This window comes from Lathamus discolor, chromosome 8 (assembly GCF_037157495.1).
Source record: "Lathamus discolor isolate bLatDis1 chromosome 8, bLatDis1.hap1, whole genome shotgun sequence".
Lineage (NCBI taxonomy): Eukaryota > Metazoa > Chordata > Aves > Psittaciformes > Psittacidae > Lathamus > Lathamus discolor.
The window spans coordinates 3,608,929-3,636,361 of record NC_088891.1 but is presented as its reverse complement, the minus strand read 5'-3'; the positions used below and the strand labels follow the sequence as shown (position 1 = coordinate 3,636,361).

Below are 27,433 nucleotides of genomic sequence, written 5' to 3'. Positions count from 1 at the left end.
GAGGAGACGGTCCATCAGACATGGCTTTGCCATCCTGTTCTTGCCCTGGCCAACACGGCCAAGCACTTTTCAACCTGGGCAGGCAGGAGACAGAGAAGGGTTTGTCCTAGTGCATGTCTAAAGGGGATGTTTTATTAGACAGGGATTCTCCGCAGAGCTCCTGGCCGCTCCTCTGCCAGCAGCGACCGTGCAGCTCCTGATCCAAGCCGGGCTGTACCCGAGCTGACTTCTTAGCTCTTAACTCTTCCAGCTTTCCCAAGCGTGCTTCCTGCACAGCTGCCCAGCATTGCCCGCTGGCTCCAGCCCCAGAGCAATGTGCGTATCTCAGCAGAGAGGAGAGTTTCCCCAAAGCCACAGACACGTCTCACACAACAGATGATTACTCTGATGGCCAGAAGTCCATCAGAAGCACAGGGCACTCACAGCCATAGCCGGTTAGGGCTGGAGGCTACAGCAAGCGGCACACAGTGCGGAGCACAATGATAACGGGCTCAGGTAATGAACACACAGCTCTGAGACCCTGGCTCCTGCACCAGCTTCACCAGCCCAAAGCTAGGCGCATTACACCCGCACTGACCTTCCCTATTGGAGCTGTTTCCCTGCCTGGTCCAGCCTTAGCTACAGCTGCGGTGAGCAGAGGTTGGGTTTACTCTTTGTTCCCAGATGCGCTTTCCAAGTCTCATTCTTACGCACACGCTCTCGCCCGGCAGTGGTCCTTATCTCGCTATCCAGGGGGTTGCAGCAGCCTCTAAACTTTATTATTATCATTATCATTGTTATTACTATCATCAGGGTGACAGCTCTCTTCAGAAGCAGCACCCAAGGACTGCACCAGCACGACACAGCCATGCCCAAGGTAGAAACACTGAGGGAAGCTGTACTCAATGGGAGGAGGGGGACAACACCTCTTCTCCCCCAGTGACCGGCGGTAGGTGCTCCTCGCTGTGCTGAGGGTCACGACCACTGGGTCCGTCCGCCAGGTACCGGCTCAACCAGAGCGTGTGAGAGCCTCAACGCCGCTCAACCGGACCCCGAACGCCTCCACCGACCTGCCCGGTCCGCAGCGGGGAGCTCGGGGCACCTCTCCTCCCTCACACCCACCACGGCCCGGCCGCCCCGGTGCTGCCCACACCGCGCCCGGGCTGGTGCCGGGAGAACCGGCACCACTTCGCCTCGCTCGCACCTGCCCCAAGGAAGGGCGAGCGGGCCCCGGGCCGGCGGGGACACTCCGGCCGCACGGGCACCATCCCACCCCGGCGGCTCTTACCTCAGGCGCTCCTCAGGGACAGCGGCCGAAAGCGGCCGAACCCACCCGAGCCCGAACCGAACCCACCCGAGCCCGAACCGAGCCCACCCGAGCCCGAACCGAGCCCATCCGAGCCCGCACCGAACCCACCCGAGCCCGAACCGAGCCCACCCGAGCCCGAACCGAACCCACCCGAGCCCGCCCGAGCCCGAACCGAGCCCACCGAGCCCCCAGCCGAACAGCCCCGATGCCCGCCGAAGGCAGCCGAGCGGAGCCGCATCCCCCCCCGCCGCCATCCCGCTCACCGGTGCGCGGCCACGGCGCGGCTCCGCAGGTACTTCTGCGCCGTCATGACCCCCACGAAGAGGAAGCTCTGTGCCGGCGGGCCGGGGCTGCGCGGCGGGGCGGCGGCGGCGGCGGCGGCGGGCGGCGGGCGGCAGCCCTGCGGGCGGGCTCGGTGGGGCCGCGCCGCCGCCGCCAGCTCGGAGGCGCGGGGCAGGACGAGGCGCGAGGCGAGCACGAAGCCCAGCACCAGCCCCAGCAGGACGCTGAGCCAGGCGCGGCGGCCGCGGCCCGCCATGCCCGCCCCGCGCGGCTCCTCACAGCGCCGCCGCCCCGCGCTGCGCCGCCGCCGCCAGCCGCGACGAGGCGCCCAGCGCCGCCATGGGGGAAGGGGCCGGGACGGGAAGCGGAGGGGGCGCCCGCCTCCCCGGCCCTGCCCCTCGGCACAGGCGCCGTGTGCGGCCCGCGCCGCGCTGCCCGCAGCCCCGCCCGGCCGCGGGGCAGAGCCCGCCCCCCGGGTACCGCTCGGCCCCTCTGGTCCCGGCCGGGACAGGGCCCCCGGTGCGGGCTCGGAGCCCGGGATGTGGCCGCGGCGCAGGCACCGGCGGCTTGGCCACGCACCGCGACCTGAGCGCGGTGCTCTGGGGCCCTGAGCAGAGCCCCAGGACAGGGACCGCAGCGCAGCACCCTGCACAGGGGCATCCCTTCGGACCCGACTGAGAAGGCACTGGGGAGCTGGTACCCTGGCCCAGCGCAGCACCATGCGCCATGCCCGGTAGCAGGGACCCGGCACAGCTCATGTCGGAGACCTCACACACCACTCCCGTCTCTGCACGGCTGTGTTCCTGCTCCCCAAGCCCCAGAGCTGCGCTGTCTCGGGCCATGGTGCCTGCAGAGCTGGAGGGGGGCATGGCAGCGAGGAGCAGCCCCCCAGCCGTGGTTTCACTTGGCGCTGATGGATCCATGCTGGTGCCAGGGAAGGGCGGAAGCACAGGCAGCTCTCCCATTTTCTCCCACCTTGCTAATGAAACCGACCAGAAATAGGTCAGCCTGTTTCCATCCAGAGGCTGTAATGACTGCTTCAGCTCTACCAGGTGAAGAGTTCTTTCTTTGTCTGCTCTAGCTAACTTGGGTTTCACCTACAGAGTGCTTCAGCTTCAAATACTGCAGCCCCAAACCCTGGAGGGAAAACAAGCCCTCCACTCGGTACAGAACAAACACATCCAGCACAGCTCGCTGACCTCCTGCTTTATCATTGTGGTTTCTTCCATTTCCTACCCATTTTTGCATCTCTAATGGCCATTCTTCCCCCTTTTAGGACTTATTGTGGTGTCATCCACAACGAGCTGGGAAGAAGAAAGTTTCAGCATAAAAGCAGCCTGCTCTTGAGCAAGAACCATTGCACAAGCAGGCATTGTACTGAATACTGTAAATCAATGAGTCAAAGAGCCATATATGACATTCTTACAACCCTTGTACCCTAGAACTAGCAGGTAATACCCCAATCTGCTCACCAAATTAATAAGTTTGGTAAAAATGCCCTTTCTTGGTGTTTTATTGCTCTTGTGATGGTGCAATCCTCATACAGAGGTCGGCACGGATGAACAAGGGTGATGTCAGGAGCAATGAGTAACACAAGGGAAGTGTCACCACAACTGATGGCATTAAACAAAACCAAGATGTAATAGAAACTAGAGAAGAAATACAAGCGATTAACAGGAAACAAGAGCAGGAGGTCTCCTTTTGTTACCCACATTTGCTCTCACAGAGCCAGAGCTTTGCCTTTCTCTGGGACCTTCCTCTGGGAACAGGGAATGGGACCCATGATCCACCTCAGTTCTTCCCTAGTAAATTAATCCCAAACCACTATTTACACCAGGAAAACCTTTTCTGCTGTATTGTCCTTTCCATCCCTTCCTTATGAGGGAATCCACCCCCAAACCATGACCAGAATTCCTTTCTACTTCCCAGGACTTGCAAAGCTTCACTATTATTTCTAATTACGGGTGCCCTCATCCCTTTCTGCCAAGTCTGGGGTTATCCTCAGCCATTCTGCACACACGGATCTTTTATCCCACTTTTAAAAGCGTCTTCAAAAGGGACCTCAAACTCTTCTTCTCCCCTCCAAGCTCGATCATCAGGTCCTGACGTACAGGACACAGGCAGATGTTGAAGCTAAAACTAAACGTAAGGGCACTCCTTTCCAAGGGAGGGAGATGTGGCAGGCTCGTGAGCAGGAACGGGATTGCTCTCGGCGTGCTCCAAATCAGCAGTAAAAAACTCCTGATTCAAGGGAAAGCCACTGTAGCCTATGAATTGCAGGAAGAGGCAGAGCTAGCGTGGTTAAAAGGCAATAAAAGAGAGAAGGGTTGGGGCTGAGGAACTGTCAGTTGGCTTCTTCCCATGAAGAAAAGAAGTTAGTCATCAGAACCGAAAACTTTGCACGACTTCGCACACATGGAAACGATGAAGCGGAGCCACACGCTCCTGTGTTAGAGCTCCTCTGCCTGCGGCTCTCCTTTGGCACCTTCCCACCTCCCTGTACCTCCTTTATAGACCAGGGCCTCACCCCAAGCAGGAGGTGAGCAGAGAGCACTCAAGGAATGGCAGGAGCAGGAAGAGGTGCTTTCTAGGAGCCAGGATTCAACCCGGCATTGAAGGCATGTTCAGTGTTCACACTGCTGCCGGATGAGATCACGCCAGCTATACAGCTGAGACATCAAGCTGTAAAATGGGGTGGCACCCAGGAACATTGTGATCCTCACACAACCTCCCTGAGCACATCAAAGTGCCTCGCTTTAGTCCATTCATTGTGCCAAACTCACGTTCCAAAGTGTTAGGTGGGCAAATGCCTCCTCATCTGTTCTCACATAGAGCAGCTGCTGTTTCCACTGTAGGAACAAAAGCGGGGAGAAAAGGGAAGAGGATGGCTTAGTTCTTCCAGCTGAGTTATAACCTTGGCATTACCCCTAGAGTATGTCCTTAATCTGGTTGGCAGAGAAAGGTCATACTGCATAATCACATTTAAGTGCCTCCTCCTATTAGTACATCTCTTAGAAAATAATTAACACTATGTACTATGGCTATCATATATTAAAAGGCACGGTATTTTGTTCATATAACACTGTATACAAGTATAAAAGCATTTTACACAGCATGGTTTCTTTCCTACGTGGGCCTGCTTGAGGAAATATTCTGAAGGCTTATCTGAAGAGGATGCACATCGTGTGTGCTCTGTCTCCATGCTCCCATCCCAGTCACTCTGGTGAGATTAGCACCCAGACCAGCCAGACAGAGCCCACTCGACAGGCCCACACCGTTTAGATTCATAATCAGATTAACAACACAGTAATCCTATTTTTCAAAGATAAAAAAGCCAAGTCCGTGGAGCAGCTTTTTGAGCTGGTTTGTGTCTGCATGGAAAAGGTGTCAGCCTTTTGGAATAAAGAAGCTTAAAACCAAAAGAAAAGTTTAGTCCAAATAGGAGACTCTACATTATAGAGGGCAGGTATATCCTGCATTATAACAGCTTCTCTTTCCCATTGGTTTTGCTTTCCACTTTTTCCACGGTGACGAGCCCACTCTAACACAGGATGTGCCTTCTACAATAGACATTCTTTAGCGTCTTTTAAAGTAATAGTTACAGAAGTGAACTACTTCCCAAGTGTTCCAGAAGCTTTAATTATGAATGTTCCAGTACTTAACCTGATACTGTAAGAACTACCCAGGCACTGGAAAATGAGCATACTTCATATATTCAAGGTAACAGACTCACGGTGGAAAAAATCTAGCTGGGCAACCAGCAGCATTTCTCCCTGTCACAGTATTTCCAGCTCCGTTGCATTTTCCCAAATGATACAGAAACTCCTTCCCCAGCTCCAGCATTTCCCCTCCTCTGGTCCTGCCACTGACCAGTCCCAGCCTTTCCCCTCTGAATCGCTCAGACGACGCCCGTTCAAGCGACAAAACCACGCTGAGCTGCCACCGTTCGCTCTTGCTGTAAAGCCAGACCAACATTGCCATCCCCCGGCCCGGCCCCGCAGTGCAGGCGCCAGGCCCTGGCTCTCCTCTGCTCTTCCCAGCCAAGGAGCTCCGTTTAGGCCTTTGGAGGCGATGGAAAACCCTCCTGCTCCCCACACAGCTCTTGCTCCCACCGGCTGGGAGGTGGTAGCAACACGGCCATGGTGCATGAAAGGCGCTGGAGCTTTGTGTCACAGAGGCGAAGGTGATGTGTTTTTAACGTGCTACCCCCACACCAGTGTCAAACACCACTGGAAGAGTCTAGAATGTGTGTATAAAAAGCAAGTGTGAGGATGCAGCATAGCTATGAACTGAACAGCTCATGGAGTGGCAATTCATACCAGACTGGTTTGTGTTGGAAGGGACCTTAAAGCTCATCCAGCTCCAACCCCTGCCACGGGCAGGGACCCCTTCCACTGGAGCAGCTTGCTCCAAGCCCCTGTGTCCAACCTGGCCTTGAGCATTGCCAGGGATGGGGCAGCCACAGCTTCTCTGGGCACCCTGTGCCAGCGCCTCAGCACCCTCACAGGGAAGAGCTTCTGCCTAAGAGCTCATCTCAGTCTCCCCTCTGTCAGGTTAAAGCCATTTCCCCTTATCCTGTCCCTGTAACCCCTCTCAGCACTGGTAGCTGCTGTATTACATTACCCAAGAAGCAGTCAGGCCAATTTACACTGAACATTACCCCCTCCAATATGTGAAGAAGTAAAGTTTTAAGGGCCAGCTTTGGGTCTGTTTCTTTTGAAAGCATGTTTTTTAGGCTAACCTGAAAGTAACTCCTCATTTTAATGCACACAACAGAGCACTAGAACTAGATTGAACAGCCAGGAAGTATTTCAGTATATCCATTTTCCTTCTGTTCTCTTTAAATAGAACTTTCTCAGTTCTTTTCATTGCCATCCCTATATTAATGTTACCCACTGCACCAGTTCTGAAGCTGAGCCTCATAAGCAGCACATAAAAAGAATCTTGATTAGTAAACTATGGTAGACACGGAAAGAGGAATTACATTGTTAATTTATCAGTGGAGATCTTGCTTTGCACTGGCAGTACTTTACACAACAGAAATCTGCAATGAAAACCTATGTTCACCACCAGAGCTGAGCCAAGGAGACCGATTCCACTGCAGCCATTGGCTGCTTCATAAGAACTGATGGAGGTTTTTGAAGTTGCTGGCTGCAGAGCTGGGAATATGGGCAGGGTGTGTGTCAGGCTTGGAACAGCTGGCTTGGAAGCTCACACAGAATCAGCTACAATGGTGCAACCGGGCCAGGACACCACCCAGCCAGCAGCCGTATGCTTTTCCTTTGTGGTTGCAGAGCTGTTCCAAAAGCTAAGCCTTCATTCCAAAAGGGGGGAAGAAAAGAAGGAACAAGTCGTCAGCCCATCCAAGTCTAGACCAGCTTTATATCTAGTTTCAGTGTTCTGTGATAGCGTGGACAGAAACACGCTGTGCCCCGCTCTCGACTAACCCAATCCGTCAAAAGGTGTCACTGTGTTAGCCTGCACAAGAGTAAAACTCATCCAAGTGTGGACCTGATGCAGACATGCGTGCTGATGTGCAGCCAGGCTTGGGAAAGCACAACTCCCAGAGATGGGAACTGTTTTGCTGAGCACAGGAGGCATGAAGGATGATGTTAGGATGGTTTAAACGCAGCCACGGACTGTAGCACTGCTAGTATAGCACAGGGAAAACTCATGCTGGATGCCACCCTCGTTCAGAGCAATCTGAATACTTAATCTCTCCTTAGTCACCTCCTAGGGAGGGGAAAAGACACAAAACCCAAGAGAAAAAAAAACCCAATCTAAACACCTGCACTGAGCATCAGCCTCGTCTAAGAAGGAAACCAGACTGGCACAGAGCAGCTGCAGAGCACCCAAATTCCTGGAGTTTTGAGTCAAAATAGCACCGAACTGCTTAAAACACAGTGGTACTAACGTTTCACACCTGCATTCAGTCTCTTCAAGGAGAGCAGTGCCTTGCAGAAATGGGGTAATTAGCACTCTCATTCACATTCATCTCTGATTAACACTGGAGCTTTGATTAATCCTGGAGCACCTGGAACAGCTCTGCTGACACACTCCCCAGCTGCCCTCACTCCCAACTCCGTCTCCTGTTGTTGGTTATTAAAACTTTCCAGCATAAGAAACATACTCTTTTTGCCACGACGAAGTATGCAGGAGCACTTGTAAAAGCTTTCCCTCATTTCACAATGGTTTTGAAAGGCACGAATAAAGCCAAATAAATTTTACGAGAGTAACGTGGGGTTTTTGTTCAGTTTTCATTCCAGTGCTCAGTATCTCCTGATGAAGAGAATTATGCATAAACCAGACCTCATCTGCAACTTAAAGAAGACCAAAAACTTCCTTCCTCCCATATATAAATCATCCAAAAGGCAATGAAAAACACTGAACTGCATTTCTCCAACAACTAATGTTTCAGGACTCTTTTGTGCCTCTGAACACTTGCTTCATCTAGGATTTTTCAGTACCCCAACTAGATTATTCTTTAGTGGTTAAGCAAAAATATATGGCAGTTCAACAGCACTGCATTAACTCTAAGTTTGTTAGCTGGCTTCTTCCAGATGAAGATGTTTTCAGAACATGTGCATCACTAGAGTTAAGAGGCTTCTTGTGTAACTGCTCTGTGTGGTGGGGGGAATCTCCTGAAGGCTTTCCAATATGACCTTTCGTAAGTCAAGTTCTTGGGAATTCATAGCAAAGTAGGAACAATGGGCTCATTAAATAGCTCACTTTCACCTCATGCCTTCTGCATGCTTCACTCTCAAGCTAGAAAGCAACAAGCAACCACGTCTCCATAGTTATTTGTGGTCAAGGGAAAGCTTTCTATTTGAAGTCATAGGAAAATCCCTTCTGAGGTTCTTCCTCCCACTCTGTTCAATGGCTTAGAAGTGTCTGATGAAGAAAAACTTAGGTACCTGAGGATTAAAATACAAGAATTAAGGGAGAGGGAAGGCTGAAGTTTCCCAAAATACGTAAATCACTTCATTCACACTGGATGTTTCTTAATAAATCTTAGTACTGGGCAAAAATCCATATTCTCAGTCCCAGCCCAAAGCAAGTCTTGAGACACAGAGAAAGATTAGCATATGCTCAGTTCAGACCTACTTATTTATTTCTTCAAATGTCTTTACTGAATTAAATCAACCCGTCCTCACCATTTTATCCACAGAAGGAATTCTGCTTAAGACAACAACCTCCCCCAGTTGTTTTGCTGCAGACATCTCAGTCTGTTGCTTGTTTCCCCAGCGCAAGGGGAAAATGTTCCCCAGAGGCATGAGAAAGATAACAACTTAGTCCTACTGATGGAGAACCTTCAGATCTTGAAAATAGCCTTCCCCATCTATTTTGCTTGTTAAACATTAAAATGAAGTTACACACACCAGGATATGTTACAACAGTGGAAATTTCAGTTTACATACCAAAACACCCGGAAGCCAGGAAACAAAATCTAGTTTCTGTAGGAACATTAGCAGCCTTCTCACTTCATCTTCCACACACACACCTGAACATGCACACTTCATGGGCCTAAAGCAAAATGTTCTTTGCCTTTCCATTTCATTAGCTGGCAACTTTAAAATTCACTAGTAACGGATTACTTACATCTACAGTCAAGAGAAAATCACAGCTCATCTGACATACAGAGCAGTATCTGATATGTATAAACAGCATAGTCAAAAGTTGGCACTTACACTGTCGGATGAACACAAATACTCCAAGCCTAAGTATTTAGAAACAAGTGTTGAAGCAGCCCTAAGCTATGCTAATGAAATAGATACATATTTTAATGCCTATATACAAGCTCAATAGCAGTAATCAGACACTGAGACACTTGTCATATGCTGCCAGGAACTATTCCATTCTGTATCAAAGCCAGCCTGGATTTTCCTTGTCTGTTGCATTGCGTGTTTTGCATATCAAGGGGATGGGATGTTTGGGAAGCTCAATTACAACGGCCAGATCTAGCTTTATTTTCTCTCCACAGTGCTGGCTACGCACCAGAAGGATGAAGACCACACACACTCCAGATACTCACTCCTTATAGCCCCTCACCTGCAAGTTTGACACATCTACTACCCGGAGGCCCTCTAGCACAAACCACACTCAGCTTTTATGCTGCACAAGCTGGTAAGAGCGCACCTCAGCCTTTAGCTGGGGTGTTCAGGGGAGCCGTGCAGCCAGGCTACCAGCTCCCACCCTGAGACACCTTCAGAGCAAAAGGTAGTACAAAGTCAGTTCTTTATGTCCCCACAGTATAACCCTGACACTGCACTGCTAAAGCTACAGGCAGCCTTGTGGCCCACACCAACAGTTCTTGGCACAATCTGTGGCTTTCTTGGCTTTGAATACCTTGCAGTGTTTGAATATTTGTAGTCTGTGAAGAAATCTGCTCTATTCAAGCAAGGCCTTTGTTACATGCTTTCTTGATTTAGATTCAAACACAGCTGGAGTGCTTAACAACCAGTAATGCAGTTGATCCAACTACAGAATCACTCACTGGAAGTAAGGAAGAGAACGAGGAGTTTCGCTTTTTAAACTTGGGAAAGCTTGAATTGGACTTAACCTGAAGGTGACTCTTCTAAAAATCATGATTTGGAACACAGAACACCCAAATAAAACAAACCTGTTTAAAGACAAAAAGAACAGCTGAAAAAATACCTTTTGTTTATGGAGGTAGTCAAATGAAAATCCTTTCATTTAATCGCTCATCTTCCTTTACACACATTTATTGCACTAGAACATGCGCCTCCTACATAAAACGATGCTGCAGAAACCCACAAGATTGTAAGTACTAGAGTTATCATTTGTTTGCAATTATATTTAATAATGTTTTGTTTTTACAAAGCAGTTGAAATAAAATAATAATAATAAAAAAAAAAAAAAGGGTAGCAAGAACCCCCCCATCTGCTGTCTACCATCAGTAATCCTCACTGGTTTGTGTACCATTTATAAGGAAAACATCATTGAAAGCAGCTTGTCACAGAGACTCTTCTGCAGTAAATAACTGGTCTTTGGTGCAAGTCTGTGGCGTTTGTCAGTTCATGTTTTGCCTCAAAGTCCCTCCACCTAAAATCCAAGGTATCTGCCAATGATAACATCCTTCCCCTCTAAAGTATCTTCTAGCCAAACAGAGCAAATCTGGTAACACATGTCTGAGGGTGGTAAATACCCCCATTTCACAGAGTGTAGACAATTACATTTACCTGAGGCCAGACTTTTGGATCGCCAGCCACAGAACCCAGCTCTCAACCCAGGCAATTCACCCTGGCCGCAGACAACGCTTCTTCTCTGCAGGGAAAACTGTTTCTTTCTTCATCCTCTCTAAGAGGATCAGGTATTTTTCTTGTGTGGTATCAGTTTCTGCATTACTATTTGGAAATGGTGTAAATCTGTTTTGATGTTAACACCTGCACTAAACCCAGCCCCAAAGGAGTCACTGTGACAAGCAAACTGTAGGCAGTTAGACAGTGGGTAAGATCAAGCCTGCTAGTGACATGAGACACTAGGGAGGTTAGCCTCATCCACCTGCTGATGGGCCTCGCCGGCCTGGTCTCCAGGAACAAGTCCCACCTCCTTCTCCAGACAGGGGGTTATAGCCTAGAAACAGAGGAGAAATTCATTGGATTAATATTCATCCTCAACAGGCCTACACCAACATACAAGGAACACCAAAAATAAACCTCACATCTATTTGCACCTTGTTTATACTTACTACATAGGCAGCATTTTAAGGAAAATGAAAGCAGGGACTTGAGACGGTTTATTTTTGTACTGCTGTCAGTAAAAGCCATTCCAAAACACCTGTGTTTTCATTTGATCAATTTGGATTAAATTAAATTGAAATTAATTACCATTTAATTTCTCTAAGCCTGCACTAAAGCTTTAGAGCTGCTCTGCAGAATAAACAGAGCAGTAAGTCCTACAGTAAACTCTGTAAGAGTGCATCTGTTCTCCAAGACTTAAAAGAATCTTTTATTCCAGTCCTGCAAGGAATACTCTGAAGGTCAAAAGGTAAATCCATTACTACTGTAAAATGTCTTCCAAGGATTTGCAAAGGGAAGTATATGCAGTAAGACAAACATATTTTAGTTGAGCATCCTAATGCCATAACTATAGGCAGCTTCATTTTATGAGTACATATACAGAAAGATACAACTTGGCCAATGTCCTCAATTTGTTCTGAACAAGGCAAAGAAAAAGACAACCGAAAACCTAGTAGTGTTGCTAACCAAGCAGGTTTCAAAGCAACCTGTGCACTGAAACTTCAAGCATCACCTCCCTCTTTGAAGTTTTTCTCATACTAGCCAAGTTCTGCTTTCTACCTTAATTCAGCAGCTGAGCAGTGCAGGTGGTTCTCTCACATCATGCTGATCTACCTCATGAGAAGATCAGAGACCTCTAATTCTATCATCTGTTACTTAAGCAGAGATTTAGGATGGAACTACGACAGGGAGCAGCTCGAAATGTGCCTCAACCCAGCTGCCCTGATCTTGGTTCTTCACACAGCCATTACAGGCACTTCGCATCCCCCACAGTGCTAAATATCCCATGCAAGAGCTGTAAAAGACATTTAACAGTATCAGACATTAGACTGAGCTCATATTAACATAAAATGGATCAACTGATCAGTTCATCCAGATTTTGTCATCAGCTGTCAGTAAAAATATTCAAAGCAGAAATTTCAGCACTGCACAATTATTGAGGTTTAATATCTTTAATCAAGAATCTTCAGGTTTCATGCATTTAATCGACTGACCTACTCAGCACTGCCCTCAAAATGGGTTTCCCTTTCAGTCTGATATGATTGAGGCTTATTTAGATGATCCTCCCCCCAAATATGGAAAATCATCATTAAAATATTACACCCAAATTAGCACTTGCAGGTACGGCACAGGCTGAGAGGAGACAAAGATCACAGCCATCACATAGCAGTGATCCTAGTGGGGGCCACGGAAAGCAGTTCACCAATCAAGATGATTTCAACAGTTGACAGTGAGTTTAATGATAAGATCCTCTGGTGGCTTGTGAGAGCTGGTAAAAGTTTATACACCGGCAGAATTTCAGATGTATTCATAGATTCAATAGATCATTACTGTGATACCTGATAAAAAAGGTCACATTTTGAATAATAGTCTTTCATCTTCCAAAACCTACATAATACAAAATAAAATACCCTCTTCCTACATCCAGTCAGTAATACAGATGGCTGAAAGACAGACCAGATTGTGAATTATCTGACTTTTACAATAATGGGGAAGGGATCCCAGAATTATTGTAAGAATCTCTAATTCGGAGCGACAAAAATCTCAGTAAATTGTGGCAGAAGCATTTACAAGCAAACTGAAACACCGTTTTCCAGGGGGAAAAGCACCACAGAAACTTCCTGCTAGGTTCTGCACTGATTAAAGTCCTCATCTGCAAGGCACATTTTGTTTCCTCCTTGAAGAAGAAAAAAAATATGTATGATGACTATGTCAGCAGCTGGAAAATGCTCTGTTTCAAGCTCACCGTGTCTTAAGGCTTTCACACTTACCACCTTCTCGCAAGGGCCTTTTGGTCGGTTTAGATCTCGGGACTGCTGATGAGGTGGAGGCACCAGATTCTACTTCTTGCTGTTCACGAAAGCAAAAAGTTACTTGGAATTTAACCACTGTGAGTATCAGCTCATCTAATCACATATGCATAACTGTAACCTGATTAACATAGTTATTACCTGATTCAGTTTCAGGTTTCCTTTATAGCTTTTTCCTTCTTGCATGCTTTCCCACATCGCTATTTTCTGCCTTCGCTTCTCTTCTTCAAGCTAAGGAACAAATCCAGGATACGCAAGACTAAGATTTCAGAACTAATGGAATCACCAGCGCTACAGAAACAGCTACAACAAAACCCAAGGGCTGGGATTGATGAGTAACATTACAGCTATGCTGATTCACATCTGCTTTTCTATGCTACCCCAAATAGCAGTATGCTATTCCTCATTTTCTCAAGCTGAAATTCCAACCATTAAATTACAGCAGTGATAACCTACATTTCTAAGAACTTCTATTTGCCATTAGGAACAGAAAAAGCATGTCTGCAGCAGTACAGTTAACCTAAACACCAGTAAATCCCCTCCAGACATTTTTTGTGCCTAGTACTAAGTTTCTGTAATCATAAATTTAGAATCATAGAATAGTTAGGATTGGAAAGGACCTCAAGATCATCTAGTTCCAACCCCCCTGCCATGGGGGGTTTACCTGTTAAAAAATAAAGATCAGGCCCACAGTGTCCCACAGGCACAATTACTTGCAGTAAAGCAAGTGCCACAGAGGTTAAATACTTCAGGAAAGAGCAAAGTACTACATGTATCAATCATTCTAATTAATAAAGAGCATCAAGACATCAGGTCAGCACAGCATATAGGGATGTGCTTGTGGAAGTGATACCATCCTGGTACCTACTGCCCATTGCTGCTTTGTGGATTGAACTGTATCAAAGGGTTCCAGGTAAAGAAAGGGGTAAAAACCCAGCACTCCCATTCCAGCAGAGAATGAGTCTCCTATTATTCTGGTACCTAGTGTGGAGTAAGCCATTCTCCAGCAACAGCAAAGCCCTTGATGGCAAATTTATGAATTAAAGAAAGAAACACTCTCCTGTTACCTGTCTTTGTCTTTCTTTGTATCTTTCTGCTTGTGCGTTCAACTCCTCCTGCATCCTGAGGCGAGCTGCTGCCAGAGCTTCCTGCCTTCTCACCACCATGTCAGCATCTAGGAGAGTGGGAAAGAGTTTGCAAAGCTATTCAATACAAATGGTAGATGGTCTCCTCAAAGATTTGTAATAAAGAAAGGTTCACATCTCTCCCTGGAGCTGGTAGCAGAAAATCACAGCTGAAGTTCAGTTTCCAGCTGATCTTTGATAGTAATTTATGTGCTGATTTAAACCGCATAACATTTTAATATTTTACAGCAATTACTTTAATGGGATTTTAATGAATAAGGACACCTATGTTAACAACCCCATGAAAAACTAAAATTCACACTTCTGGGATACTTGCTTCTATTTCTGAAGGATTTGTTTGAGACAACTTGAGCAACAGCACCCAAGCTTTGCAGAGATTCTGTGTTTACCCAGAGAACTTCTTTTACGCAGAAGCATGGGGCAACCTGCCCACATCCACTCCTCCTCCTCCTCCTGCCAATTGGTCCAGCTTGTCCCATTACAGCAGCGAAGCAGTGGCAGGTTTAACATGCTCCATCAGCAGAGGAATTACTTACAAATAGCACACGTATCTCAAGAGAAAACTGGCAGTCTCACAAAACCTACACTGAGTCACCACTTCTCTTCAGTGGTCTTTGGAAGTCCACATTTGTCTCTTTACATGTTTGCTACCATCCGGTGCTGCACATGTGAAAGAAATGTCAGTATGTTCAGTAATTCTAGAGGCAGCTTTGGCAATTAAATAAAGATTTAACTGGCATTATGAAAGAGCATCAGGAGGGTAAGGGCACATAAGTACTATTTTCTGGGCCCATGTACTGCCAAAGGAATTGGTACGAAGCACTTATTGTTTGGCTGATCCCTAAGTACAGCCTGTGCTTTACAGCAGCGAGGCTCCAAATGAGGCAGGACCACGACTGCGTCAGATTTACAGCACGTGCCACACTTAGGAAGATAACACGGATGAGAGGCAGTTACACCCCAAATGCACACAATCCTGCTGGAGCAGGAACTGGGAAGGAATAACTGAAAGGAGAGAGATCATAGAATCACAGAACGGTCTGGGCTGGAAGGGACCCTAAAGCTCATCCAGTTCCAACCCCTTGCCACAGGCAGGGACCCCTTCCACTGGAGCAGCTTGCTCCAAGCGCCTGTGTCCAACCTGGCCTTGAGCACTGCCAGGGATGGGGCAGCCATAACAGACGACGAATTTGATAAAAAAAGTAATATTAGTCAAAAGATTTCTCCCCCAGTGTTTCGATTTGGATGTTCTGGTTTTGTCTGGCAAGGCTATTATTTGGTAGCTGACCACAGCTAATTTTAACCACCATTCCCTCATCTCCTGCATAATCAATGACCAGCTAAACCCTTGTTCTGCTCCTTCACCCCCAACCACTTTCCTTCGGGACACAATCCGTCCCTGACGGCCTCTGAAAAAGACACCTCCTGGCCCAACCTCTGCCCGGGGATCAATGCAGTAACACAATCTCTGCCTCTGTGGGCTTAAACTGTTATCCCGAGTCTCGACCACCATTAAAACCTCTCCAAACTACAGCTACTCGCTATTAACTACAGGCTGGGTGACAGACCCGGTCAGCTGCCACACACCCCCCCCAGGAGACCCCCGCATCGCCCCTACTCACCCATCGCTGCGGCAGCCGCTCCCTGCCGCCCGCTCCACCGGGCAGCCAGGGGCTGGGACAGCTTCTGGAAGAGGACGTAGAGGGCGGCAGCGGCCAGGAGGATGTACCAGCCATAGCTGGACAGCAGCGAGCCGGCTGTGAGGGAACAGGCCGCCGGTGAGCGCAGGCCGCGGGGAACGAGCCCACCCAGCCCGCAGGACAGCAGCGGGAGGCCGCCCCGGCGGGCCCCGCTGCGCTCCCCTCGCCCCCCGGGCCTCACCCGTGTGCTGCAGGAGCTCGATCCCCCCCAGCCCCACCGCACCGGGGCCGCCACCGGCGCCCCCCGCATCCATCCCCAGCCGCCGCCGCCGCCGCCGCCGCCGCCTCACGTCCGGGAGCCGCCCCGCCCGCCAATCACCGCCCTCCTCGTCCCCCGCCACGTCGGGGTTGGAGAACCAACCACGACACGAAGCTTCCCCTCGTGGACCAATGGGAAGGAGAATAAAGGTGATATCATGGCTATGCCGGCCAATGAGAGAAGAGGGGAAGGGAGCTAGGAGCCAATCGGGGTGCGCAGGGAGGGCTCCGCACACACGACGCCGCACACGGGGAGCAAACGGAAACGCTCATTTATTGAACGCCGAAACGCGCGGGGACACGGGCGGGGCCGGGCTGAGCCCCCGCAAGGAGAAGCGCCGGAGCGCGGCCAGGCGGGGCCTAGGATCCATTGGGAACCGTATCCTCTTCCATTTCCTCCTCGGCGTCCTCCGCCGGGCCTGGAAGGACACGGCGCAGGGTTAGGGGGGCTACTGCAAACGTGCCTTTCCCTTCCCCCAGGGTAAGGATGTTGACTTCCACCGCCTGTGAGGGGCACTAATAACGTGAACCCGTAAAACCAGCCCCGTGAGCAGAATCTGCGTAGCACTAACATGGCATTGCCAGGCTGTGGTTAAGATTTGTCCATGCAGAACCCTCTGAGACACACTCCTGTACCCTCATCTGAGGCACACACGCTCGGTCCAGACAGGCTCTGCAATTAATGTTGTCTGTTAAATCACTGGGATGACCTGCTGGGATTCAGTTCCTCAGGGAAGGCTCAGGGCTGATGTTCAGCACCTTGCTCTCAAGCAGTCCAGCTAACAGCCCAGAGCTGCGCTCCAGAGGCCAGGCAGACACAGCCCTATGGATGCGGTCCAGTCATTCTGATGATGAACTTACACTCAGTTTAAACAGTTCTTTTCAACTGTCTGGCCTTTCCAACATAACTCCCTCCTGAGCTCACATAAAACATCAGGAAGGAAGAAAAAGAGGTAGATTCTGTTTGGGAAACAGAAAAAAGTATAAAGTGACCTGGTTTTCGTTCTCTGCCGGGAATCTGACCAGCCTGCAGCATGCCTTTCAGCCGCTCCACTTCAGCCAAAGTCGTGGCATTTGCTATAGCAGTCTGAAAAACAGACAAAAGAACCCAATGAATCTCCACACACAGTGTCAGTCTGTTTAGAAGAAACCTGAGAACAATGTTTTTTCCCCAGTGAAGTGATGCTAAGCTTCTATAGAAAGTTCTGCAAAGTTCTAGTTCTAGAAAATTCTGCAAATGACAAAGACCCCACTCAAAATAACTCCACTCTTACTAAATAAGCTGCTTTGTCCTGAGACAACTCCAAGCTCAGAGGAACATTTCATTTAAGTTCTCAAAAGAACAGGTATATCCTAACAGAAGAAAAATGACAGAAAAGTGGCCTAAACCAAAGTCAGGCCACACCACGCTGTTTGTGTGAACAGAAGCAGGGCTTTCGAGGAGGAAACCTTTGTTCCATTTGGATCCATGTGTGCTGTCCTGACAGATTTACCTTAATTGCTTCAACGTCCCCTGGGGAGGGCCCAGTTTTCTTTTTGTCAAAGTGCAGAGCAGCGCCTGGGATGAAGCTTCCAAGGAAAAATAAAGCCTTGTTACACCTTTTGAAGGCCACGCGCTTCTCTTAACTTCCAGACTAGGTTTGGAAGCGTTTCAGTCAATCAAGTGTAGTATCTTATCTTTGTTAACAAACTGATACAGTGAAGAATTGCCTCCTTCAGAAACACCAGCAGCCTGTCCTCGCTGTCCCATTCCCCCCCCACCACTCCCCCCAAACCTTTTAATCTCTTATAGAGAGGCAGGCCTTAACTTTAGATATCAAGCAGCTGACAAAAGCTGTTTGATTTGGATGTTGTTGAACACTCAGGTGGGCTGTTGCCATTTCAAAAGCAGGGTGGATAAATAAAGAGTTACTGGAACTGGGTTTCCTGCTCTCGTATGTCTAATATGGTATTACACCAGCCTGTATGAAACACTAGACTGGATGTAATCTTAGCACTCAAAAGAAAAACCTGTAGTATGCAAAACTGGATGCTACTGGTTGATCAGCGGGAAGGAATTCCCCAAGTGCTGACCCAGCCCAGGCTGCAGCCTCCTCTGCAGCTAGAGATGCTCTTTATGTTTATTGAGCTATTTAGTTGAATCATCTACTTGTTCTAAAACTATCCCAGACTAGAACTCATAAACCAGAGCTCGAGTCCATCTACTATAGTTTTAAATGCTAAATACATTCAAGGTATCTTTAATTATGGATCTGGAAATGCTGTGGCCATACACAATCCAGATTCTGATTTCCATATAGGTAAAGAAACAAAACATGTTGTACCACTTAATAATTAAACTCATTAAACATGTAGTTGTAACAGTTTAATTGGAGACTTTCATCTGCATTTACTCTCCTGACTACAGCAGTTGATATTCCCTAGCAAAAGAAAAAAAATGGAATTATAGCAATCATCTAGGGGGGAAAAAAGGCAAATTAATATTTCCTGCTTGTTGACTTAAATCAAGGCACCCTGACCAAATACATCTTTCAAACATACTTCTGAGACGTATTCACCACCATCCAAAACCCGGGATGCTTGGACAAGGCACTTCTGGCAAGCAAAGCTTTTGAAGCATCCCACTAGCAGCTGGTGTTTCAGTTTAGTGCCTCACACCACACAGAGAACGTGGTGTTTCTGAAGGAGGATGCCAGTGTAAATTGGTTTTTTATCTTACGTTTTTCCTCTCCTGGCAATATCCTTTGCAAGCTGTGCACCCCGTTTGCCCTTGAACATTTTCTCTGCCTCCTGTCGCTCCTACAGCGATACCACACACACAAAGTTAATTTAGGAACACTGCAGTTTGCAAAGCTTCTGTCTTTGCAAAGAAAGACTCTTTGGCTCATCTTCATCAGTCAACATTGGTACGTGGAGACCAGATGGAAGAACAAGCACATAAACACTGCCCAAACACTCAGACTCCAGACGTATCAGCCTAGTAAGAACTCTTTCCCACACACATCTTGACTGAGAGCAAAGAGCAAAGGGCCTCTTTCTCCAGTCTTTCTACCAACACCAAAGGGCCAGAAAAGAATCAGACTAAACAAAGCTAGTAAAACTTAACATCATTAAACAGACTATATACTTAACAGAATGAAACCGTGACAGAAAAAGAGCATGTTTTTAGAGCTACTTATGATACATCGTTTCAATTAAATTTACAACTACAGCAAAAAGCTTATTGTTACTGCTGAATTTTGAAGCATGCAACAAGAAACAAAAGGCATTCATCTTGTGCTGGCAGCAAAGACTTACTTTGAGTCTCACTTTCTGAAAATCCAGCACTCTGACCTGGGGAACTTTGTGGATGACATATAATCTGTAATGCTTCTTATTTGTTACAGGGTTCCTTAAAATGCTACAAAGTCAATAGAGGTTACAGAGAGGTTCTTAATATAACATATGTGAAAATACACTTACACCGAAATACATTAATATACTTAAAATACATCCATGTACCTCCCGCAACACCATTAAATAAGCCTAGTAACAGTGTTCTTTGATATTATGAAAACTATGGTAAAAACTTGCACTTCATCAATTAAGTTGATTTTACTGAACATAAAGAACAACCTGAAAAGAGAGATATATATGTACACACACACATATACATAAAACCCAAAACAACCCAAACAAAAGAACTCTAAACCATCACCATTCTTACCTGGACACTGATGAACTAGTAAAATCACCAAACTAATTGTTTTTACCTTTGTCCCTCACACCAAATGTGACATTACTGAAAATGTCATTGTTCACATGTATTTTAAAGTATTTTGTAACAGTTTTAACCTTTAGTTTTTAGGTTTTTGAAGGTTAAGTTTACTTCACTGCTCAACATACTGGTTTATAGAGATGTTCCATCTCATTCGTCCAATTGTCTGTCAGCAACAGAAAGCTTCACCCATTAAATACCAGGTATTTCTGAAGTGTAGTGGAAACCTTTACCAATTTAACTTTTAGGCATAAAGGCTCTGTCACAGCTCTTAAAAAGGAGAACATTTCAGAGCAAAGCAAAGAGCCAGGCCAGCTGCAGAGTTCGAACAGCAGGGAAAGAGCAGCTTGTCTTTGCAAGATCACATACCTCAGGTACGTCAATGATTTAATAGTTGACAACGGATCCAGTTCACCCTATGTAATGAGAACACAGTACGAAATCATAAGTCCCGTTAGTGAATGATCAAAATCTGATTTGAAAACAAAGTTCCTGAACTCACATCTATTTTTATGACCAATTAGAATTAGTAATTGTTACTAATTAGGATTACTGCAATTAGCTTAACGGGAAATCCACTAAGTCTTTGTGACTGCTGTTCCATTGCATGCTGCAAATCATGCACATTACAATACGTACAACATTAACTACTACCAATACCATATGGCATTACTCTAAAGAAAAAGAGCCAACTATGCCAGAAGAATGTGACACTACTCTCAGGAAAAAGGTTAATAGGAAAGATGACAAACACAGACTTTAAGCTTGGTTCAATTTATCCTGCACCAATAACTTACCAGTTCAGCAATGTTGTTGTTGGTGAGAATGAGCTCTGTCAGGCAGGGCAGAGCCTGCTCAAGGTTTTCACCAATGCGACTAAAGAAGAACAAAAAACAAAGGTTTAACTTAGGCCAGAAATGAGCAACGGTGAAAAGACACACAGAAATATGATAACAAAGAGGATTCCCATGTAAAACAACCCAGTCCAACGCTGGCAGGAGTTTGGGCATCCACTACACTTTTACTAATACAGCTGGCAATAAATACCAGCCATTGCTGAAAGAGTGCTAGATGCAATAGCAGATTTCCATTCACCCGTTGCACATATCCCTGGTTTTTGTCTTTATGGGGACTGACTACTGAAATCCAAAGTTCCAGCCAGATTCCAAACTCTGCATCTCATTGTCCTGTGTGAAAAACAAAGACTGACTTTCGCACCGAGTGAGGCAGGAAAATCAAAGACAGCCTACACAGTTCTCTATACATCTCTGCTATACAGTGCAGATTTTTTTCCATAAACCAAACACTTCTACAGGTACCCAGCACTGAAAGATGCACAAACACTCTCCCAAAGAGGATTTTCCTCTCCCTCAGGGCCCCATCGGGCCAAAATACAACCACTTACCAAATCCTATTGTTATTCATCAGAAGAGTTTTCAGCCTCCTCAACAGAGGGAACCCATCCAGCTTCCGGATCTCATTGTCAGAGAAATCAATTGCATCAAATTGGTCCAGAGTGGCACCCAAGTTCTCAATAACAGGGATTTTATAGCCTGAGGGAAGGGTGCAAGGCAGAGCTCAGACGGTGCCCAAAGGGGAGCAGAACAAAGAGGCAGAGCACACTTACGTGGGCAGACTGAGGATGCAGGCAGTCAGAGCATCTCTGCAACGGCTCCTCCGCATCACTCACAGAGCAAGCCCTCCCTCTCAGACCCAACAGCCCCCACAGCCTTTTCACAGCACCCCTCTTCCTCCCCCTCCACAGACACCTCCCCTCCGGCCTTGCAACCCCACAGCCCAAACCCACCTCCCGGGCACGCACCCCGGGTGTCCCACCCCGACCACCGCACGTTAACCCCACACTGCCCCAAATTCCCTTCCATTCCGGCCCCTCCAGGTGCCCCTGACACTGGAGCCTCTTTAACTCCCCCCTTCCCCACTCCCCTCCGGCCACTGCAGACCCCTCCAACAACCTCCTCCCGGCTTTCCCCGTCCTGCTGAAGACCCCAAACCCTCCCACAGGATACCCACAGGCCCACTAGGCCTCACCGCAGACACCCCCCCCCCCCCGCCAAGCCCCGGCCTAGGCCTCTCCGCCCGGCCCACGCCTGAAGCCCCGCTGTCCCCCGGCCGGGGCCCCGCCGCCCCGCTCACCGCGCAGGTCGAGCTCGCGGTCGCGCACGGCATTGGTGTACTGCGCCGCCTGCTCGATCAGCTCCGCCGTCAGCTTCACCATCGCGCCGGCCTCCGCCGCTCCTCACCGCCGGGCCCGGCCACACCGCACCGCACCGCACCGTACCAGGACAACCCGCCGAGCGCCGAGCCGCGCCTGGCCAGGCCGAGCAGCCGAGCGCCGAGCAGCCGAGCGCCGAGCCCCGAACCCCGAGCCGAGCGCCGCCCCGCTGCCCGCCGGCTCCTCCGGTCCCCAGTGCCGGGGCCGCGGTGGGTTCGCCCCTGGGACAGCCGCGGCTCCCCGCTGGCCCCCGGGGCCGGGCAGGCAGAGGCCGTGCCCCCCAGAGGGGAGCGGGGGAGCGGCCCCGCCGCAGTGCAGGCCGCTCGTCAGCAGGGGGACCCGGCGGCCTGCGCACGGCTCTGCCCTCCGAGGAAGCGGCCCCAAGGCGAGGCCCCGGCACCCCGGAGCCTGCTTGGGGCCGGGGCTGGCAGCGGGGAGGCTGCTCTGCTTTGGGCTGTGTGTGCTTTAGCTGTGGGCCTGTGCTTGTACCGGCACACGCTGCTCCCTCCCTCCATGCTATGCAGCCAGGGCAGCTTCCCGCAGCTCCTGCATCCAAGCAGGAGCTCAGCCTTCGCTCCTGGGCATGGGGTTGCCCGTAAACGCTTTGCCCTGCAGCATTAAGACAGTTGCTCTGGCTCTTCCACGTCTATTCCTCGTTTCAGAGACGCTCTGAAGGGTATTCATCCTTTCCCTGCGAGACAAAGAGCGCTTTCAAGTGTCTCTGCATCCCCTCTGCGGCTTCAGGAATGCGGAGAGCAGCAAGGAAGAGCTGAGGTCTCAGCCTGCCCATTGCCAGCGTTGGGCTGCTGTGGCCGAGGCTGGTTGACAGGGCTCGGCTGGTGGCTGGAGGGTGATACAGGCTAAAGGAAGAAATCGCCCCCCCTCTCCGGTCCCAACCATCGCCTGATGGATGTCACCAAGCCACTTCTGCAGCCCTGGAGGACACCGCTCCAGCCCCCCCCAGCAAGCCGAGGCGGGATGGATGGTTTCTGCATCCTCCGCTGTCGAGGGAAGGGTATTTTCCATGAGCCATGACGTTTCGGTGAACCCAGAGGATGTGATAGTAGGTTAAGCGCTGCCGACACGTTTGGCACGGCACAGGGATGGCTCATGGTTTTCCTTTGGGAGCATCTTGCAGCATCACCCCGAGAGGGACTCCTGGCTCATTCCCCGGGATTGCAGCGTCAGAGCTGGCTCTGTTGTGCCGGATGATCCCTGCGGAGGTGTCAGCTGGGGTCAGGCAGCTCCTGTGCTCCCTACTTGCAAAACGCCCTCTCCAAAGCTGTATATGGAAGCACGGAGACAGGTTTTTATGACATCTGTGCTTGTTTAAACACAGTTAGGAGAGAGCAAGGAGAAAGAGCTGTCATAAGCAAAGTCACCAGCGGCACTGTTTTACCTGACTCAGGAATCATGCGGTGATAGAGTCTTTTGTCATTTCAGACAGTCACTAAAAGAGACCTTCTTCAGCCTCCTGGAAGGCAGGTCCTGCTTCTGACAAGGCCATATAATGCCCAGACCTGTCTCCCTTAGCACAATACGTCTGTATGCCTCAGCTCTACAGTCATCATAGCATTGTATTTGAGAGCAGACAGGTTCTTGCTCTTGGATGCTGTACACACGCTCTTAAAAGCCCTTTCTTTGAATGGAAAGCTAAAGTAATGCTTTTTAAGGTGTGAACTGTGAAAAGCAGGTGGTCCTGGATGCAACCTCACAGGCAAACAGCGATCCAGGAGTCAGGCTGCACTGAGGGCTTCCAGAAAACAGCTATTACAGATCTGGCTTTGGTGCCAGGAGACAGCAGAGCAATGGGCTTTAACAAATTGCCTAAGTACGCGTTTATCTTGAAGACACAGCAGCCACTTTGATCCTCTGCGCGTACCAGTGTCAGAGGGACTTTAATAGCTCCAAGCAAGCATGCAATAGCTTGAATAAATAATCTGAATTTTATTACTTTCCAGGAATGATTCCTGAGGGAAACGCTGGAAGCTGGTGTTGATGTAGAATTGGTGTCTCTTTCCCGGCAGGCTGGAGGGCAGCAGAAAACAGGGCAAGGCTGGGACTGCTGGGGACTGGTCATCTTAAATTGCACTGCTTCACCCAGCGTGTATTTTGAGTTACGCCAAGGATGCAAGGGTAAACATGTTTCTTTTTTAGCAGTTCAGTACATCTAAATATACCAGTGAGCAGTATTTAGCAGGAGGCCACAGTGAGCAGAGCTGATGCAGTACTCATGGCTCCTGGCTTTTGACTGTGACACAGCAACAGAAATGAAATAAGTTGTCATTTTACAACCCAAGGGGCAGAAGCCAGGAGCACTTTACCCCAGTTCTGACCTCTGGTTTGGCCCGAGACGGCCAGGGGAATCCTTGAGCAACAGCAAGAATCACTGGATGTGATAAATCATCTGATTAACTCACATTTATCATTTGATAAATGTGAAGACCTTAAGATGCAGGAGCCCAAGAGCAGCCCAGCTCTGAGAAAGCGCATCCCCTCATGGGAATATTCCATTCTTTCCCTTTTTTTCCACACTGAAAAAGCTCTGTTTCAGGTATCCCAGCACTACCCTGGGCACCTGGCCCATGATTAAACATTGCAAAACCAACACAACAAACAAAAGGCTCCACAGCTCCCTCCGCTCCCCAGTGCACCAGCGGCCCCTCTCCTTTCCCCACCAGCTGAAGGGGGACAGTGGCCCTGCAGCCCCCAGCAGTGGTGGGGCACTGCAGGATGCTCCTTGTGCAGGTGGGAAAGGGCAGCAAGCCCTCCCACCAGTTCATCTGGGATCCCCCACAGCCAGAGAATACACACAGCTGTGCCTGAGCACAGCCCTGAACCCCGGCCAGACAGCCCTGGGTGCACCAGCGATGCCAGCCCTGCCTGGCACGGGGCAGGTATGTGGGATAGAAGTTTCCTCTGAAGGTAAAAAGACCTTTATGGGAACAAAAGGGAGGGTTCTGCAGATGCAGCTTGTCTGTTCCTGAGCCGTTTCTCCCGCAGGTGCTCTGGGGTGACAAGGAGCTCCAGCCAAGACAGCTGCCTTGTCCAGCACAATAAAGACATGCGGGGCATCACTGGCTGGGATGGCAGCTGTGTGCGTTTGGAAAAAGCACAGATCCATTGGTCAGGGGAGATCAATAGTTTATTAACTTAAAGGTCAGTTCACCAAAGCTCCATCTTTGGGTCTGGTCCAGGCAGGTGAGGACCGGTGGCGGTGTGGCTCTGCCCCTCTTCACCTGGCTGAGGTAAGCTCTAGCGGGCAAGCCCAGACAGGGCTCGTGTCATTGCATCCGAAACCAAGCAGGGATTATCCCGGCTCCATGAGGAGCCGGTGACAATTCCTGCTGCAAATTTCATTGGCAAAAGGTTTAACTCGTTCAGACTATTAACAATGACAATCAGAACATGCAGCATAGGAAAGAGTGTTTACATACATCTGGTGCAAAGAGTGGCTCTGCAGGGTCCGAGAGAAGGACGTAGGACACAGAAAGATTCCCCAATCCCATATAAAAAACAGTCCACGGAGGAAAACCAAGGATTGTATAAGTTATTTTTTAAAAATCTGTAAAACAACATAGCCAAGGGTATTTTAAACACAATTATACATAAACACCATGTTACTGTTAGGAGAGAGCATGAAAAGGTTTGTTTCGGGGAAGGCGTTTGTAGAATTAAAAGAGTTTCCTGGCCGGATCCCTGGAATGTCTCTTTTGGAAACTGATACCCAGGTAAAAACAGGAGGATTTTGTGTAAGAGAGAGTGGTGAACCCAGTGAAACAGGGGAAGGATCATGACATAAAATGCCAGGAGATGAACTGGGACACCACCTCATATAGAGGGAGGATCTAGCTCATTCCAGAACTGAATTAATCAGGGATTCCTAGCAATTCCAGGAGGGAAATACATTTTGTGGTAAGGCTGTGACCCCCACAGGCTGTTCCATGTGGATGGATGAACCCCCTGAAGTCCCCAAGACTCCCTGTAGGCACAAGGGGCTTGCCGGCCTTCAGTTGCCTACACAGCAAAGCCCTGTGGATGCACTGGGCCGACAATGCCTGCAGAGCCACATGGATCAGCTCTCGCTTTGGTCCTCAAATCTCCAGTTATTGCCATGGCCAGAGAGAAAACCAGCTACCGACCAAATCCGAACAGGAGCACCGGAGCGGGCGGTGGGGCACCGCTCCGGAACCACCTAATTCATCGTTATACCTATGTACAGAGCACGGCCGTTTGCAATGCGGGTTTAGCTCAGCCATCACCTAGCAGGGCAGGGTACCAAACACCGAGCCAGGACCGGCGCTTTCTTCGCAGAGGTGTCAAGTCCTGCATCCTTTGCAGCGAGGGCTCCCGCCAGCCGCTTGCAGCGGGCACATCAGTAGGATCTCTGCAAAGAACCAAGCGTGTGTACATGGATTGGTCCCTGCTCACGAGGAGTGTTTGAGAGTATTAATATCACCGCTTGTCTGCTGCCTTTCAGGACTTGCTCATTCCGGGTACGATCCAATCTCAGCTTACCATATTGCTATAGAAACGCGCTGACAGTGATATTAAAGCTATCAAACTTACGAGCGGATGCTTGACAGCACCATGTAAACTCTCCCAAAGCTGAAAAAATAAACTTTTGTCCTAAACATTTGGCAAAACTGGGCTGGCCGCTGGTGGAAGTCCTGGATGGATGCAGGCGCTGAACTTTACCCGGCCATAAGACACGTCTGACAGCAGAACTGCACAAACAGCTTCTTTTCACAGAGCTTGTTTGATTTCACCATCTCACAGAAAGTCTTGTCAGCTGGGAGGCCGAGGCGAGGAACAAGAGAAAATGAGAGCAGATTAACATCCTAAATAAACAAACATTGCACGTAACGGGCGGTGCAATTTGTTCCAGTGTTGGAGGAGAGAGAATCGAAAAAGAGTGGCTTTTAAAATGCAGCTTTCGCGTGATTTTAATGAAGGCATAAAGCAGCTTTGCAGCGAGTGGGAGAATTTGCCCCAGGACTAAACTATAACGAACACAGACGCTTGGATGTGTTTGAGCAACAGGCAGATATCCAGTAGCTCTGCCAGGTAAGCTGCCTGCCCACCACAGCCGTGCCCCAGCAAGCCCAGGAGCTCCAGTGCTTTCAGCTTTACACTGTGAAGGGAATCCCCCAAACCCCTTGGGTTTGCTGCCGGGGAAGCATTACGGTGCCGGCGGTTCT

General features: G+C 49.0%; 4 protein-coding genes across 7 annotated transcripts in view; all 4 read right to left on the bottom strand.

Moving 5' to 3' along the window:
- The window catches only part of CHSY1 (chondroitin sulfate synthase 1), a 75,541-nt gene extending 73,700 nt beyond the window's left edge, over positions 1–1,841 (bottom strand). The window contains exon 1 of the mRNA XM_065688639.1: positions 1,552–1,841. Within this exon, the coding sequence (XP_065544711.1) occupies positions 1,552–1,826 (275 nt within the window). The 5' untranslated portion in view covers positions 1,827–1,841. The remainder of the gene's footprint in view (positions 1–1,551) is intronic.
- An 8,373-nt stretch (positions 1,842–10,214) lies between these two features.
- Positions 10,215–16,263, bottom strand: SELENOS (selenoprotein S). 4 transcript variants are annotated; one of them, XR_010614578.1, is made up of 7 exons: positions 16,166–16,263; positions 15,907–16,041; positions 14,207–14,313; positions 13,281–13,370; positions 13,101–13,179; positions 12,901–13,006; positions 11,076–11,164 (listed from the first exon to the last, which is right to left on the bottom strand). XR_010614578.1 is itself a non-coding variant. In XM_065688371.1 (7 exons), exons 1-6 carry the CDS (start codon positions 16,236–16,238, stop codon positions 12,954–12,956), a joined length of 537 nt encoding a protein of 178 aa, XP_065544443.1. In that variant the 5' UTR covers positions 16,239–16,263; the 3' UTR covers positions 11,105–11,164; positions 12,917–12,953. The 4 variants fall into 4 exon arrangements, 3 of the variants coding, with proteins under 3 accessions (XP_065544441.1, XP_065544443.1, XP_065544442.1); XM_065688371.1 differs by having other exon boundaries at positions 11,105–11,164; positions 12,917–13,006; XM_065688369.1 differs by lacking the exon at positions 12,901–13,006 and having other exon boundaries at positions 10,215–11,164.
- Positions 16,264–16,497: 234 nt separating this feature from the next.
- Positions 16,498–22,396, bottom strand: SNRPA1 (small nuclear ribonucleoprotein polypeptide A'). The gene is made up of 9 exons (XM_065688586.1): positions 22,154–22,396; positions 21,405–21,552; positions 20,797–20,875; positions 20,369–20,415; positions 19,540–19,642; positions 18,962–19,041; positions 17,736–17,811; positions 17,236–17,329; positions 16,498–16,661 (listed from the first exon to the last, which is right to left on the bottom strand). The coding sequence occupies exons 1-9, from the start codon at positions 22,233–22,235 to the stop codon at positions 16,603–16,605; spliced, it is 768 nt and encodes a 255-aa protein (XP_065544658.1). The 5' UTR covers positions 22,236–22,396; the 3' UTR covers positions 16,498–16,602.
- Positions 22,397–25,359: 2,963 nt separating this feature from the next.
- The window catches only part of PCSK6 (proprotein convertase subtilisin/kexin type 6), a 35,828-nt gene continuing 33,754 nt past the window's right edge, over positions 25,360–27,433 (bottom strand). Inside the window, exon 21 of the mRNA XM_065688291.1 lies at positions 25,360–27,024. Within this exon, the coding sequence (XP_065544363.1) occupies positions 26,927–27,024 (98 nt within the window). The 3' untranslated portion in view covers positions 25,360–26,926. The remainder of the gene's footprint in view (positions 27,025–27,433) is intronic.